This window comes from Ipomoea nil, unplaced genomic scaffold (genome assembly GCF_001879475.1).
Source record: "Ipomoea nil cultivar Tokyo-kokei standard unplaced genomic scaffold, Asagao_1.1 scaffold0298, whole genome shotgun sequence".
In the NCBI taxonomy this organism is placed as follows: Eukaryota; Viridiplantae; Streptophyta; class Magnoliopsida; order Solanales; family Convolvulaceae; genus Ipomoea; species Ipomoea nil.
In genome coordinates, this window is record NW_017616726.1 from 1,088,488 (window position 1) to 1,101,742 (window position 13,255).

At 37.6% G+C, this 13,255-nt stretch overlaps 2 protein-coding genes across 2 annotated transcripts; one reads left to right on the forward strand and one right to left on the reverse strand.

Annotated features, from left to right (window-relative positions):
• The first annotated feature begins 5,818 nt into the window (after positions 1-5,818).
• Positions 5,819-7,556, forward strand: LOC109157720 (pentatricopeptide repeat-containing protein At1g71060, mitochondrial). Its single transcript, XM_019305564.1, has one exon. The coding sequence runs from the start codon at positions 5,878-5,880 to the stop codon at positions 7,492-7,494; it is 1,617 nt and encodes a 538-aa protein (XP_019161109.1). The 5' UTR covers positions 5,819-5,877; the 3' UTR covers positions 7,495-7,556.
• A 61-nt stretch (positions 7,557-7,617) lies between these two features.
• LOC109157739 (putative fasciclin-like arabinogalactan protein 20) lies at positions 7,618-8,840 on the reverse strand. Its single transcript, XM_019305582.1, has one exon. It carries the CDS (start codon positions 8,786-8,788, stop codon positions 7,727-7,729), a length of 1,062 nt encoding a protein of 353 aa, XP_019161127.1. The 5' UTR covers positions 8,789-8,840; the 3' UTR covers positions 7,618-7,726.
• Positions 8,841-13,255: the final 4,415 nt, after the last annotated feature.

Genomic DNA, 13,255 nt, shown 5'->3' on the forward strand with positions numbered 1-13,255 from the left:
TCCAGATCCGAAGGCATCTGCGACTGCGTCGGCATCATTAGGGTTCAGACCACCCTCCGGCGAATTTTTCGACAAAAAAAACTGATTGGTGACTGACCGACAGAATTTTCGGCGACCGACGAACAGTCGCCGGTCACGGAGAAGACACCAAGGTCGCATTCTCCGGCGAGAAACGACCCAGATTTGGATCACCTTCTCGCTGGAGAAGGCAACCCAGATGTGGTGCCTTCTCCGGTTAAGAAGACGACCATCTAGGTCGCCTTCTCAACAAAAGAAGGCGACTACCGGGTTGCCTTCTCTCCAGAGAAGACACCCAGATCTTGTCGAAAATTCTGCCGGTCGGTCGCCGACTAGTTTCTTTGCTAGAAAATTCGCCGAATGGCGGCCTGAACCCTAATGACCCGTGATAATAGGTCATTAGCCTATTTTTGGACATCATTGCACTTAAATAAATTGTTGATGGGTGTAATTGCACTTTTAAAAAGTGTAGGAGACTAATTGACTCTTTAACTAAAGTTCAAGGGCCTATTTGACCCATTTCCCAAATATTTTTAACGTGAAAATCGAAAGATTAAAACCACGAGTTTTTTTCGGCAATGCCAAGCCAAAATCCACTATCTTCGTAAGTAGTTTTATACATGTACCATTTGGATCTCACCTCCCTTCTTGTTAGAAAGTAGAAGTCGAACCCCTTGTTATAAAGTAGCAATGGAGAACCCTCTTTTTTCCCTCTCATAATGTGACCCCCGTAGGGTATTTATACATAGGCAGCTAGTCCAAAGAAAGGAATTGAAAGAAAATGATTTACAAATTTAACTTAGGCAGCCATTATAAATTGGGTTTTGGACTCCATCCTTAGGCATGAGGTTAGGAAATATGGTAATAGATCTTCTAATAGTTCTAGGGTACTAATATGGATTCTCACTTCGCTGTTGGCTGTTGGGCCGACCATTTGCCCGTCTTGATTGCCTAACAAATAGCAATGCCGACTGGGTACCCGGGACGGCCGCAAATTATGCTGTGCAACCGAATGCACCTTGCAAGGTGCATACGGTTGCAAAACGGCGCCGTTTAGGTTTAAAAAAACGTGCATCCCATTTAAAGAAGAAATCAGGTTCGATTCTCGGTAATAGCATTTTTATATATCTAGAAATTCATAACTATATATCCACAGTGAATGAATGAAGTAAAAACCCACAATGAATGAAAGAATGAAATAAAAATCCACAATGAATGAACTAAATATCCACAATGAATGAACTAAATATCCACAATGATTGAACTAAATATCCATAAATTCATAACTATATATCCACAATGAATAAATGAAGTAAATATCTACAATGAATGAACTAAATATCCACAATGAATGAACTAAATATCCATAAATTCATAACTATATATCCACAAATTTATAACTATATATCCAGAAATTCATAACTATATATTCACAATAATGCTATTGCTGAGAATCGAACCTGATTTTTTTTTTTTAAGTGGGACGCGCGTTTTTAGTCAAAATGACGTCGTTTTGCATCGTATGCACCATGCACATGGTACATTCGGTTGCACAACATAACTATTGCGGGACGGCGGGACCGGGTATCCATTAGTAGCATTATTCGATCAGATTATAATGCTTAAGTGAAAAAATACAACTCAACAAGCACTCAGGATTGGATTTTGGGCTGTACAAACTGGGCTACCGCACATGGCCTCAAATTTTAGAAAAACTCCAAATTTTAGAGGCCCAATATTTCATTTTTACCTAGCTAGTTTAGAAATAAAAACTAAAAGTTTTCAATTAAATTTAAAAGGCTCTATGAAGAAATGGTAGGAACATGTGATTATTATTATTATTATTATTATTATTATTATTATTATTATTATTATTATTATTATTATTATTATTGTTGTTGTTGTTGTTGTTGTTGTTGTTGTTGTTGTTGTTTATTCCATAATATGTTTTTCGGCTTTTTCTTTGCGCACAGTAACATTTTACCACCTTCTTATTATTATTATTATTATTATTATTATTATTATTATTATTATTATTATTATTATTATTATTATTATTATTATTATTACTAGTTCTTTTACGTGCTTTGCGCGAATGAAATAATGCCCAATGATTATTTTTAAATAAGTATTTCAAAGTATATCAATGCAATATTATATCGGACATCATGAATAGGTAAATAAATATTGAATTTGTTTAAAGTATATAAATGCAAGATAATATATGAGAGATTGATTTTATTGTCACTAATAAAATAAATGTTTGCAACTTTGTAATAACGTTAGTCTAAATAATTAGTCTAAAAACGATAGTCTAAATAAATATTACTTTTGGTTTAAATTTCTCTAATTCTTCTTAATTTTCTTTTGGGTAACATTGTCATTGTCTTCATCTTCAGTACATGTCCTTTTTTTTTTTTTATATTTTTTTTTTATTGGTAGTGTGTCATGTGCAATTAGGTTACTGGTGGTAGCATATACGGATTCATCGTGCAATAAGATTATAGTGTAGGAAGCTTTAGATTTGCCTTGTTGGGTATATGATGGGATCTTAGTTGTACTATTAACTCTTTATCTTACAAGCATCTATTAATATTTAGTAGTGGTAGTTTTTCCCCTACATGTTTCATGCATTGTGAGATGTGTGTTGTAGGTTATCATGCGAAAGTATTGAACAAAATATTAATATTTATTATATTTATATAAAATACTTGGTAAATAAATATATATAACATATTTTGTATTATAACTTTGATATTTAATTACAAGATAATGTAAAAAGAAGACAATGGACAATGTAGTGAATATAATAAATTAATAAATTTGAAGGTAATGAACCTTTGAATTGTAGAAAATAAAGATAATATAACTAATGAAATTATATCTCTTTTTAAATTTTTTATAATGAATAATTTTTTTTTTAAATAAAAGCATTATAGACATCTAATTTTAAATTAATTAAATGCATATGTATTATTTTTAATTTTTTTTTGTAGTTACTACTTTATTTAATTTAATAATAGTAATAAAGTGGCGTACATACTTTTCATCAACAATAATGAAATCATTGATTTTTTTTTTTAAGTTGCATTCGTTGTTGAGACAATTGTTTTTAGAGTTTGTCAATGACAATCGTTACAATTCTTGTCAATAGAAGATGACAATAAATAATTCAAAATATATAGTTACAATAGATATTGTTATAATACCAAGACTATGTGGTCTAATGGTACCTAGGTTGGACATTCATTTAGAAGATTATGAGTTCAAGCCTAAATGGAGGCGTTATAAAAAAAATAGATATTGTTATAATGATATAATAAAAATTAACTTAAAAATTTCTTTAGAAGTTTTCATGCATTGATAAAATGCTGATGTGTAAACTTGTTGGAGCCAGTGGGATGTCAACATTGTTAATTCGTTAGAAAATGATCATACCGTTTTAGAGTATAGGTGTAATTGTATTTAGAGTTAATTACCGAAGTGGTCCCTTGACTATAGCGAAATTACCAATTTGGTCCTTGACTATTTTTTTTAACCAATTAAATCCCTCAACTTTAAAAATCTTAACCAATTTGGTCCTCCGTTTGTTTGACCGTTAGTCAACAGTTAACTTGGTACCAAATTGGTAATTTTGCTATAATCAAGGGACCATTTTGGTAATTAACTTTAGGGGTGGGCAATTCGGTTTAGTTTTCTCGAACTGAACCGTACCAAATCGAACCGAACTAATTTGGTTTGGTAATATACCGAACAACCAAACGGTATTAGATTCTTGTATACCGAACGGTTTGATAAAAAATCGATCCGAACAGATCCGAATTGTTCGGTTCGAGTTTTTATCAAACCGTTCGGTATACAAGAATCTATTACCGTTCGGTTGTTCGGTATATTACCGAACCTAACTAGTTTGGTACGGTTCGGTTCGAGAAAACTGAACCGAATTGCCCACCCTTAAAGTTAATTACCAAAATGGTCCCTTGACTATAGCAAATTACCAATTTGGTCCCAAGTTAACGGTTAACTAACGGTCAAACAGACGGAGGACCAAATTGGTTAAGATTTTTAAAGTTGAGGGACTTAATTGGTCAAAAAAATAGTCAAGGATCAAATTGGTAATTTCGATATAGTCAAGAGACCATTTCGGTAAGAGTAAATATCTAAAATGGTCCATCGATTATAGCTAAATTCACAAATTGGTCATCGACTTTCAATTTTAACTAATTAAGTCCTTAACTTTGTAATTTTAGCACAATTTGGTCCTCTGTCTATTTGACCGTTTGTTGACTGTGATTTTTGAGGATATATATGTACTTTCATGATCCATAATCAGTTTTTTAAGGTTCCGATTGCATTTCCAGACCGCACTGTTACATTCGAATCCACTGCCGAAAGCAATCTACCAAATCCTGTCGCCTTTCTTCATCCTCCCTTTGGATTCAATGTAGTTGAGTTCGTACCAGAGCGAAGAAGACGACGTGTTTCCGAACCGGTGCAATGTCATCCTAGAGGCCTCCACGTGCTCCGACGAGAGCTGAAGGTTTTTCTGGAGATCGTCGATCACGGTCAACAAACGGTCAAATAGATAGAAGACCAAATCGTGTCAAAATTGCAAATTTAAGGACTTAATTGGTTGAAATTGAAAGTCAAGACCAATTTGTGAATTTAGCTATAGTCGATGGACCATTTTGGGTATTTACTCTTTCGGTAATTAACTCTTGTATTTACCATCAACAACTTTGTGGTTAGGTCGCGCAAGCCTAACAATGATGTAAGAACAATTTTGTCTGATAAAAAAATAATAGTATAATATTTGTAAAGTAATGTACAATTGTACCATTATAAAAATACATGCAAAAAATATTAATACCATAACGACCTAAATCATACCAATAATGCAAAAGTATAATTGAAATATTAAGTTTTGTTCTGATCTAAATAATCAAAAGAAGATTAATTAAATGTAAAAAAAACTTAACCTAAATTTGTTTTTTTTTTTAGATGCAAAAAAAAAAAATCAAATGATTTTTAAAGTTCTTGATTTATAATCTTTGATGTTTAATTTTGAATATTATGTATTTAGCCGGACTAATTATTTGAACAAAGTTTATGTTAAATTTTATATTATATATATTTTTTAAATATATTTTAACATATTCGTAGTATATGTTTAACAATTATGAAAACTCTAATTGGGATGTAATTCGAACCTAAGACCTTTCTTATAGAATTTCATGAGTAAGTTAAAAATAATAAATAGTTAACGGATAGTAACGGAATTTAGGTTATTTAAGAGAAAAAAAATAATATAATAGAGGGTAAATAAGGAAAATCATTAAAAAAAGTACTAAAAACAAAACAATATGAACCATTCATTTTAAGAAATAATACTACCAACATTTTTTTGTTCCAGTTAAGGGTTTAACATTATTGGTTTTTATTAGAATTGTAGATTAGAAATTTTATTAGAATTGTAGATTAAAAAAACTTACGGTATTAGTTTTAAAAATTTTGATTTTAATAGAGCTTCATTTATTTATCCGAACAGGACCACAAAAATCTAAAAAACCGACCCTTTAAGTAGTACACACTCTTAGTTGTAAACCACGGAAACATAGCTCATAATAGAGCTATGGACTAATGATGATGAGAAAGATGGCTGAAGGAAGAAATAGTAATGAAAACGATGTTATGTTTATTAGTCAAGTTAACCATTTTTTCTTGACTTTTTTTTTTTTCTTAATTTAAAAAAAAAAAATAATATTGAATAGTAAAAAACCCCGCCGCGCACATGGTATTCTTTCCCCCACATTTCTCTATATATCTCGGCCGATTCGAATTTTGGGCATATCATCTCAAATGGGTCTCTCTCGCGTCTTTTCCCGCTTAGCTAAAACCCCTCTAACTTCTCTTTATGCTTCCCCAAAACCCTTCAAAAACCACTCCCAAATTCACCCCAATCTCCATAACTTCACTCAGTATCTGCATGCACCTCAATTTAACCGCATTATCTACGCTTTTTATCGATCAATCCATGAAAGATCAGTAAACCCCCATCCTAATAACCAAACCCCAGATTCCAAACCCCAGAAAATCATTGAAGAAACAGATCACATCTGCAAAATAGTGCTAAACCATCGCGCTTCGCAGAAAGACTTTAACTCTAACCTCAACTCTGCCTCCGTAGTTCCATCTCCGGCATTGGTTGCCGAGGTTTTGAAAAGGCTTAGTAACTCCGGCATTCTCGCGTTGTGGTTCTTCCGGTGGGCCGAGAAGAAGGATGGGTTCCAGTACACAACCCACAGCTATCATGCTTTGATTGAAGCTCTGGGGAAGATCAAACAGTTCAAGATGGTCTGGATTTGTGTTGACGAAATGAAGAAGAAAGGGGTGTTATCAAGAGAGACTTTCGCCCTCGTATCGAGGAGATTCGCTCGGGCTAGGAAGGTAAAGGATGCGATAAAGGCGTTTGAGATGATGGAGAACAAGTACGGGATGAAGGTTGAGCTACAAGACTTCAACAGATTGTTCGATACTCTGTGTAAGTCCAGGGCCGTTGGGAGAGCACACCAGGTGTTCGACGAATGGAGGCACACAAAGTTCAGCCCAGATATCAAGTCTTATACTATACTCTTAGAAGGATTCGGGGAAGAAAGGAATCTGCTGAAGCTTAACGAAGTTTATCGTGAAATGAAGGATGCTGGGTTTGAGCCGGATGCTGTGAGCTATGGGATCATGATCAATGCTTATTGCAAGGCTAGGGAGTATGGTAAAGCAGTAGAGATGTTTCATGAAATGAAAAGGAAGAAGATTGAACCCACACCTCATATATATTGCACCCTGATCAACGGGTTGGGCTCGGTGAAGAAGCTGAGTGAAGCTCTCGAATTCTTTGAGCTATGTAAGAGAAGCGGTTGTGTGATCGAGGTGCCTACGTATAATGCTTTGGTTGGGGCATATTGTTGGTCATCACGAATGGATGATGCATACCGGATAATTGATGAGATGAGAGCAAGTGGGATCGGTCCAAATGCCCGAACATATGATATAATTCTCCACCATCTGATAAAGGCTCAGAGAATAGAGGCGGCTTATTCGGTTTTCCAGAAAATGGAGAATGATCCCAGGTGTGAGCCAACAGTGAGCACGTACGAGATCATCGTGAGGATGTTCTGTTGCAAGGAGCGCATCGATATGGCTATGGCTATGGCTATGAGGGTTTGGGATAAGATGAAAGGTAAAGGAATCCTTCCAACCATGCACATGTTCTCGACGCTAATCAACAGCCTTTGCCAGGAGAATAAAGTGAATTTTGCCTGCAAATACTTTCAAGAAATGCTCGATTTGGGCATTAGGCCTCCCCTCGCATTGTTCAGTAATCTGAAACAAGCTCTCCTAGATGAAGGCAAAAAAGATACAGTCATTGCATTGGCTGAGAAAGTTGAGAAACTAAGGAAAACTCAATTGGTTGGTTAAAAACTGAATTTCGCAGCCATTGAATTTGAATTTTCTTCATTTACTTGTGATGATTCTCTATATGTTTTCTTGTTCTTCCATGATCTCTCATTAAGATTTGAAACAACCATAAGAACTACTTTCTTGAAATAAGATTTCATGATGCAGAATTCACCTGTACAGTCAACATATCAGCAGATCACTTGAAACAATGAGACATGAAACTATTTGGTAAGAATCAGAAGCAAAAGCCTTACAGATCCAAGGAAGGAGAAACCTCAATGTAACTCCTATTTTTCAAAGTAGATTCAGTTCTGATTCCGAATTCATCTGGCAGGGGAATCATCTCATTCAGCCCATGAATCACAACCCAGTCATTATGATACATATCTGGAATTGAAATTCGAATCCCATTCACGAAAACCTCGCCATTAGCACTTCTTACATTCATGCTAAACTGCTTCACATAGTCCTGGAAAGCTGCTCCACTACCCCGCCCAAGCTCATTCAGCTCTGTCCAATTCAAAGCGCATGGCAACACATGTCTCATCAACACTAACTGATACACCATTAAATCGCCGGAAAACTGAATCAATGCCCCGTCTACCGGAGCAAAAACAGTCAGATTAATAGGTGGAGTGTTCATAAACCCTAATAACTGCAAATCCAGGAATGACGCCATTATCGAATACCCCCTCGATTTCAGCACCGCGGAGGCCACATTTAGCATCGAAAATTGGCGCAATTTGCAGTCGGGTATATGCAGAGAGCTAGGGTTGATTGGAGCGGGCACTGGTGGTGTGAAATTGGCGGCAAAGAAATCATCGACGGTGAACACGATTACAGAGCCATCGTCGAATATTGGCGAGGTGGAGATCTTGACGCCGTTGATGGAGACGTGAGAATCGTCGGAGGAGGAGGACGAAGCGCTAATGTAGAGGGAACTGGAGGGGGAGAGATTGGGGATTTCGGAGCCTAGAGGGAGGGAACTGAGAGCGGAGATAGAGAGGGCGAGAGGGGAGAAGTGGAGGAGGAGATGACGCAGCGACGGCTGGCCGACGGCAGCGAAGATGGAGTCCGGCGGAGAGAAGATGGTGAGAGTGGTGATGGTGTCATCGGTGGAGTGGATGAGAGTTTCCGCAATGAGCTCAATAGTGAGAGACATGGCGATGTAGCCGGAGTCAGAGAGAGTGTCGACAGCGTTAGTTAGGGCTTGAGACTGAGAGGTGTGAATTTGGGCGACGGAGAAGGAGAAGAGGCCGACGACGGCGACGGCAACGGCGGTGGCGAGAGAGAATGATTTGGAGAATGCCATTTTTGTTGTGTTTATAACTGATGGAAGATCGAGGAGTGAGGAAGCGAAGAAGAGATTTCAGATTTGTTTCTTTTGGTTGTGTTTTGGCGGGTAATCGTTCCCAGGGAGACGTAGATGAATTGGATTTGGATTACCAAATTAATTTCTTTTATTTATTTATTTTCTTCTTCTTTCCTTTTATTTTATTTTTTCTTTTCTTCTATCAAAGATTCGAGAATGATGAGATTTCAACACAAATATATTGGCCGAAACCAACTGAATGATTCCATTTTCATTTTGTTATCAGTTATCGATGTTTATATTTTGAGAAATAAGAGTTAAATATGTTTTCTTTTTCTTTTTTCTTACGGGTAAATGTAAATTGTATATATGTACCCAGAAATATACAAAAACACAGGGCATACCCAGGTCTAAAACGGAGAGTCAATAAAGCAAGTTGAGCTATATAAATTATGAACGTATATGACAACGTTATTAAACAGAAAATCAGGAAAAAAAAACAAATACAAGAACAACGGAGAGAAGGATCAACCAACATGTCGTGAGGAAGAAGTCCATTTCCAACATATCCAAGATGAGGAAATGGATGTCCTTCCAAACGAGATCCTCTCCGATAAGCAAAAAACAAAAACTGCCCACGGGGCTAAGCATTATGTCCCCAGGAACCAAAAAAAAAAAACAAAAAAAAAAAAAAACTGGCACGGATGCACCAAGAGGAACCACCATCCAAGTATTGGTTGAGCCGTCCAACGAGAACAAAATATGCACAAATAACCCTTCTTGCATTTTGTGAGAAGAGCAAGTAAACAGACCCAAAACCTATGTACAAAGTAGCAAGGCTGAAATGCCAAACAACACCTCCAAGAGAACAACAAGTGATTCCTGGTAAGATCCAGTCCAAACTCCCGGGATGACTTGGACAGGGGTAGTCTGAACTACCTTCCCCACTTTTAGCAAGTGAGCAGCTAAAAACAGAATTGAAATAACTCTTTATCGGATCACCGTTAGGTCGGGCTAGTAAACTGCACTCCGTCAGTATATACGGGGTAAACTACTACCATCCCAACTTTAGACAAGTTGGCAAGTGTTTAAACGCAAGTCCAAAGAACTTGCCCAAGAAAGAGTGGGCAAAAAAAAGAACTTGGAAAGGAGAGCAAAAGGAAACTAGCCAAACTGTGCTAAGGAAAGAAAAGGAAAAGAGAGAATAGGATTCCTAAGTCAAAGAGAGGACGGTGGGTTCCGAAAGAGAGACCAAAGCTGTAGCAAACTAAGAGAAGAATTAAGCGAAAAAATGCCCAAGAGTGAAAGAAGCATGGGCGAACTCCATAAGGGAGTCGGTAAAAATGGATCAGGAGAAGCAAAACAAACCCAAGCTATGAACCTGATAACCTCATGGTTAGGGTGAGAATAGAAAAGGAAGCCAAGCATGCAAAAAGAACACCACCATTATGTAGCGGTAAAGTGAAAAAATCATGGTTGCAGTAGGCGATAGGCGCTAGTCGGACGGTAAAGTAGCGCCTAGCGCTTAGACGGCCTAAGCGGCGCCTAGGCGGGCGAATATGCGACTAACTAAAGAAAAAAAAAACAATGCACGAGTGTTGGTATAAAATGGATCAGGAGAAGCAAAACAAACCCAAGCTATGAACCTGATAACCTCATGGTTAGGGTGAGAATATAAAAGGAAGCCAAGCATGCAAAAAGAACACCACCATTATGTAGCGGTAAAGTGAAAAAATCATGGTATAACTAAAGAAAAAAAAAAAAAAAACAGTGCACGAGTGTTGGTATATATATTGGATATTTCGTTGGTGGGAAGGAAAGATGAAGAGATTGGTTCGTATATTCTCTTTGTGGACACGAGATTAGGCTTGAGCCAAGTCTTTTTAATCTCATTTTGGGATTTGATTTGTACCCCTCTGTGCACGAGAGAGAACCTCTATGCTATACATTCAATAAGCATTTAAAAGACTCTTGTATAAATAGTGGGGAAAATCCTCTTCCCAAACCAATGTGGGACAAAAGCTCACTTTTTCCCTTCATTTTTCCAACTCAATGGGTCTACTTTGAGAATCAATATCTCATTCACCATTATCCTTTTTGACCGTACAATATATCAATCTCTTCGTCTCACTACGAAGAACCCGAATCCACTTTGACCCGACCCAAATCGGAAATGGACCCCACTGATAATTGTACCACAAAATAGCCACTTAACATGCCATTTTATATCATTTTAAGCTATTTTTTCCAACAATCCCCCACATGAATGAAAAATTGATTTTCAGGGTATTTGGAAATCGGAAACAACTGTGTTCAAACGGTCGATCACTGCATAGGATAGGTAGGGGGTACCGCACCCTTTGAACCTTCCCTTGTGAAGATATGTTTACTTTACTAGCTGTACGGTAGAACGCGATGTCCTTGAACCGACTGCCGTTTGTGTAGACGATGACATATCTCACATAGGAACCTCCCAACTGTGCTCTGTTCTCATGAGTGTGCCCGTTTTGGTCATGGGTCACCATTCCTGATTCTGTGAGAGTTTCTAAAGAATTGTGCCCAACAATTCTCCTTTGAAGCGACCCTCACTTCTCTCTAACATAGGTGATTCTTTCTTGAGTATCCCGCATACTCACACATGTCAATCGACATTTGAATCATTAAAGCATCAACATGCTAGCTTCGTGCGGGAGTCACTGTTTCAACGAGGAGTGGTAGGGAGTTTGAGACCCCCACAGTGACACGCTCCGTTCCATAATTTAGTTGTCCCGTTGAACCTAGGTGCCAGCTAGGTTGGGTATCCACTATAGAACTTTTTAGTCCAAGGGCTTTAGAACTATTCCTCATGTCAACTTCTCCACAACTTCTTTGCCTAACCCTTTGGTCAGCGGATCCGCTATATTGTCTTTTGACTTTACGTAGTCAATCGAGACAACACCAGTTGTGAGAAGTTGTCTAATGGTATTATGTCTACGACGCACATGTCTAGACTTACCATTATACATATGACTCTGTACTCTCCCAATTGTGGCTTGACTATCGCAATGCACACATATTGGAGGTACTGGTCTTTCCCAATTCGGAATATCCTCTAGAAAATGGCGTAGCCATTCAGCCTCTTCACAACCTATGTCCAAGGCTATCAGCTCAGATTCCATCGTGGATCTAGCTATTACAGTTTGCTTAGAGGATTTCTATGCAACGGTTGCACCGGCTAGTGTAAACACATAGCCACTCGTGGACTTAGAGTCCTTAATATCAGATATCCAGTTCGCGTCGCTATACCCTTCAAGTACAACGGGATATCTCCCGTAGTGCAGTCCAAGGTCACGAGTATACCTCAAATATCTCATAATCTTTACTATTGCCTTCCAATGCATAGCACCGGGGATACTCGTATATCTACTGAGTTTACTAACCGCAAAGGCAATATCCGGCCTAGTACAGCTCATAAGATACATCAAACTACCAATAACCTGAGCATATTCCACTTGTGAAATACCTTCTCCGTGGTTCTTGGTTAGATGAACGTTTGAATAAAACGGTGTTCTAGCCAATTGACTATCATCCTTGTTAAATTTCTCAAGAGTTTTGTCAATATAATGTGAATGGCTCAACAAGAGACCATCAGGTCTTCTAATGATTCTAATTCCAAGGATTAAATCAGCCAAACCCATATCCTTCATGTCAAATCTCGCATTTAACATGTTTTTGGTAGACTTGATCATCCGATCGTTACTACCAATGATGAGCATGTCATCTACGTATAAACAGAGAATGACATAGCCATCTATCGTTTCCTTAACGTAGACAAATTTGTCATTTTCGTTTATTTTAAACCCATTAGTTAACATCGCATGGTCAAACTTCTCGTGCCACTGCTTAGGCGCTTGTTTCAAACCATAAAGCGATTTAACCAACTTACACACTTTCCTTTCTTGGCCCGGAACCACGAACCCTTCGGGTTGTTCCATATAGATTTCCTCATCTAATTCGCCATTTAGGAAAGCGGTTTTCACATCCATTTGGTGAACTTCCAAGTTCTGCAACACGGCTATGGCAAGTATCATCCTAATGGAGTTTATTCTCGTCACGGGAGAATATGTGTCGAAGTAATCAAGGCCCTCGCATTGCCTGTAACCCTTGGTTACAAGCCTAGCCTTATACTTCTCAGTGGAACCGTCCGGTTTCATCTTCCTTTTAAAGACCCACTTGGATCCTAAGGGTTTACTACCCGGAGAAAGATCAACAAGTTCCCAAGTGTGATTATGTAGGATAGAATCCACTTCACTCTTTATAGCCTCTTTCCAAATTGGTCATTCTGTAGAAGTCACGACTTCTACATACGTTCGAGGCTCGTTCTCTATCAAACAAGATAGAAAATCAGGTTAATTTTCTAATAAACAAGTTAGAGTACCCGAATCATACTCTAACAAGTAAGTTAGAAAATCAGGACCGAATGATTTC

Excerpts from the sequence above, each read along its gene's own strand:
- LOC109157720 (XM_019305564.1), top strand. The coding sequence starts at position 5,878 with ATGGGTCTCTCTCGCGTCTTTTCCCGCTTAGCTAAAACCCCTCTAACT.
- LOC109157739 (XM_019305582.1), bottom strand. The coding sequence starts at position 8,788 with ATGGCATTCTCCAAATCATTCTCTCTCGCCACCGCCGTTGCCGTCGCC.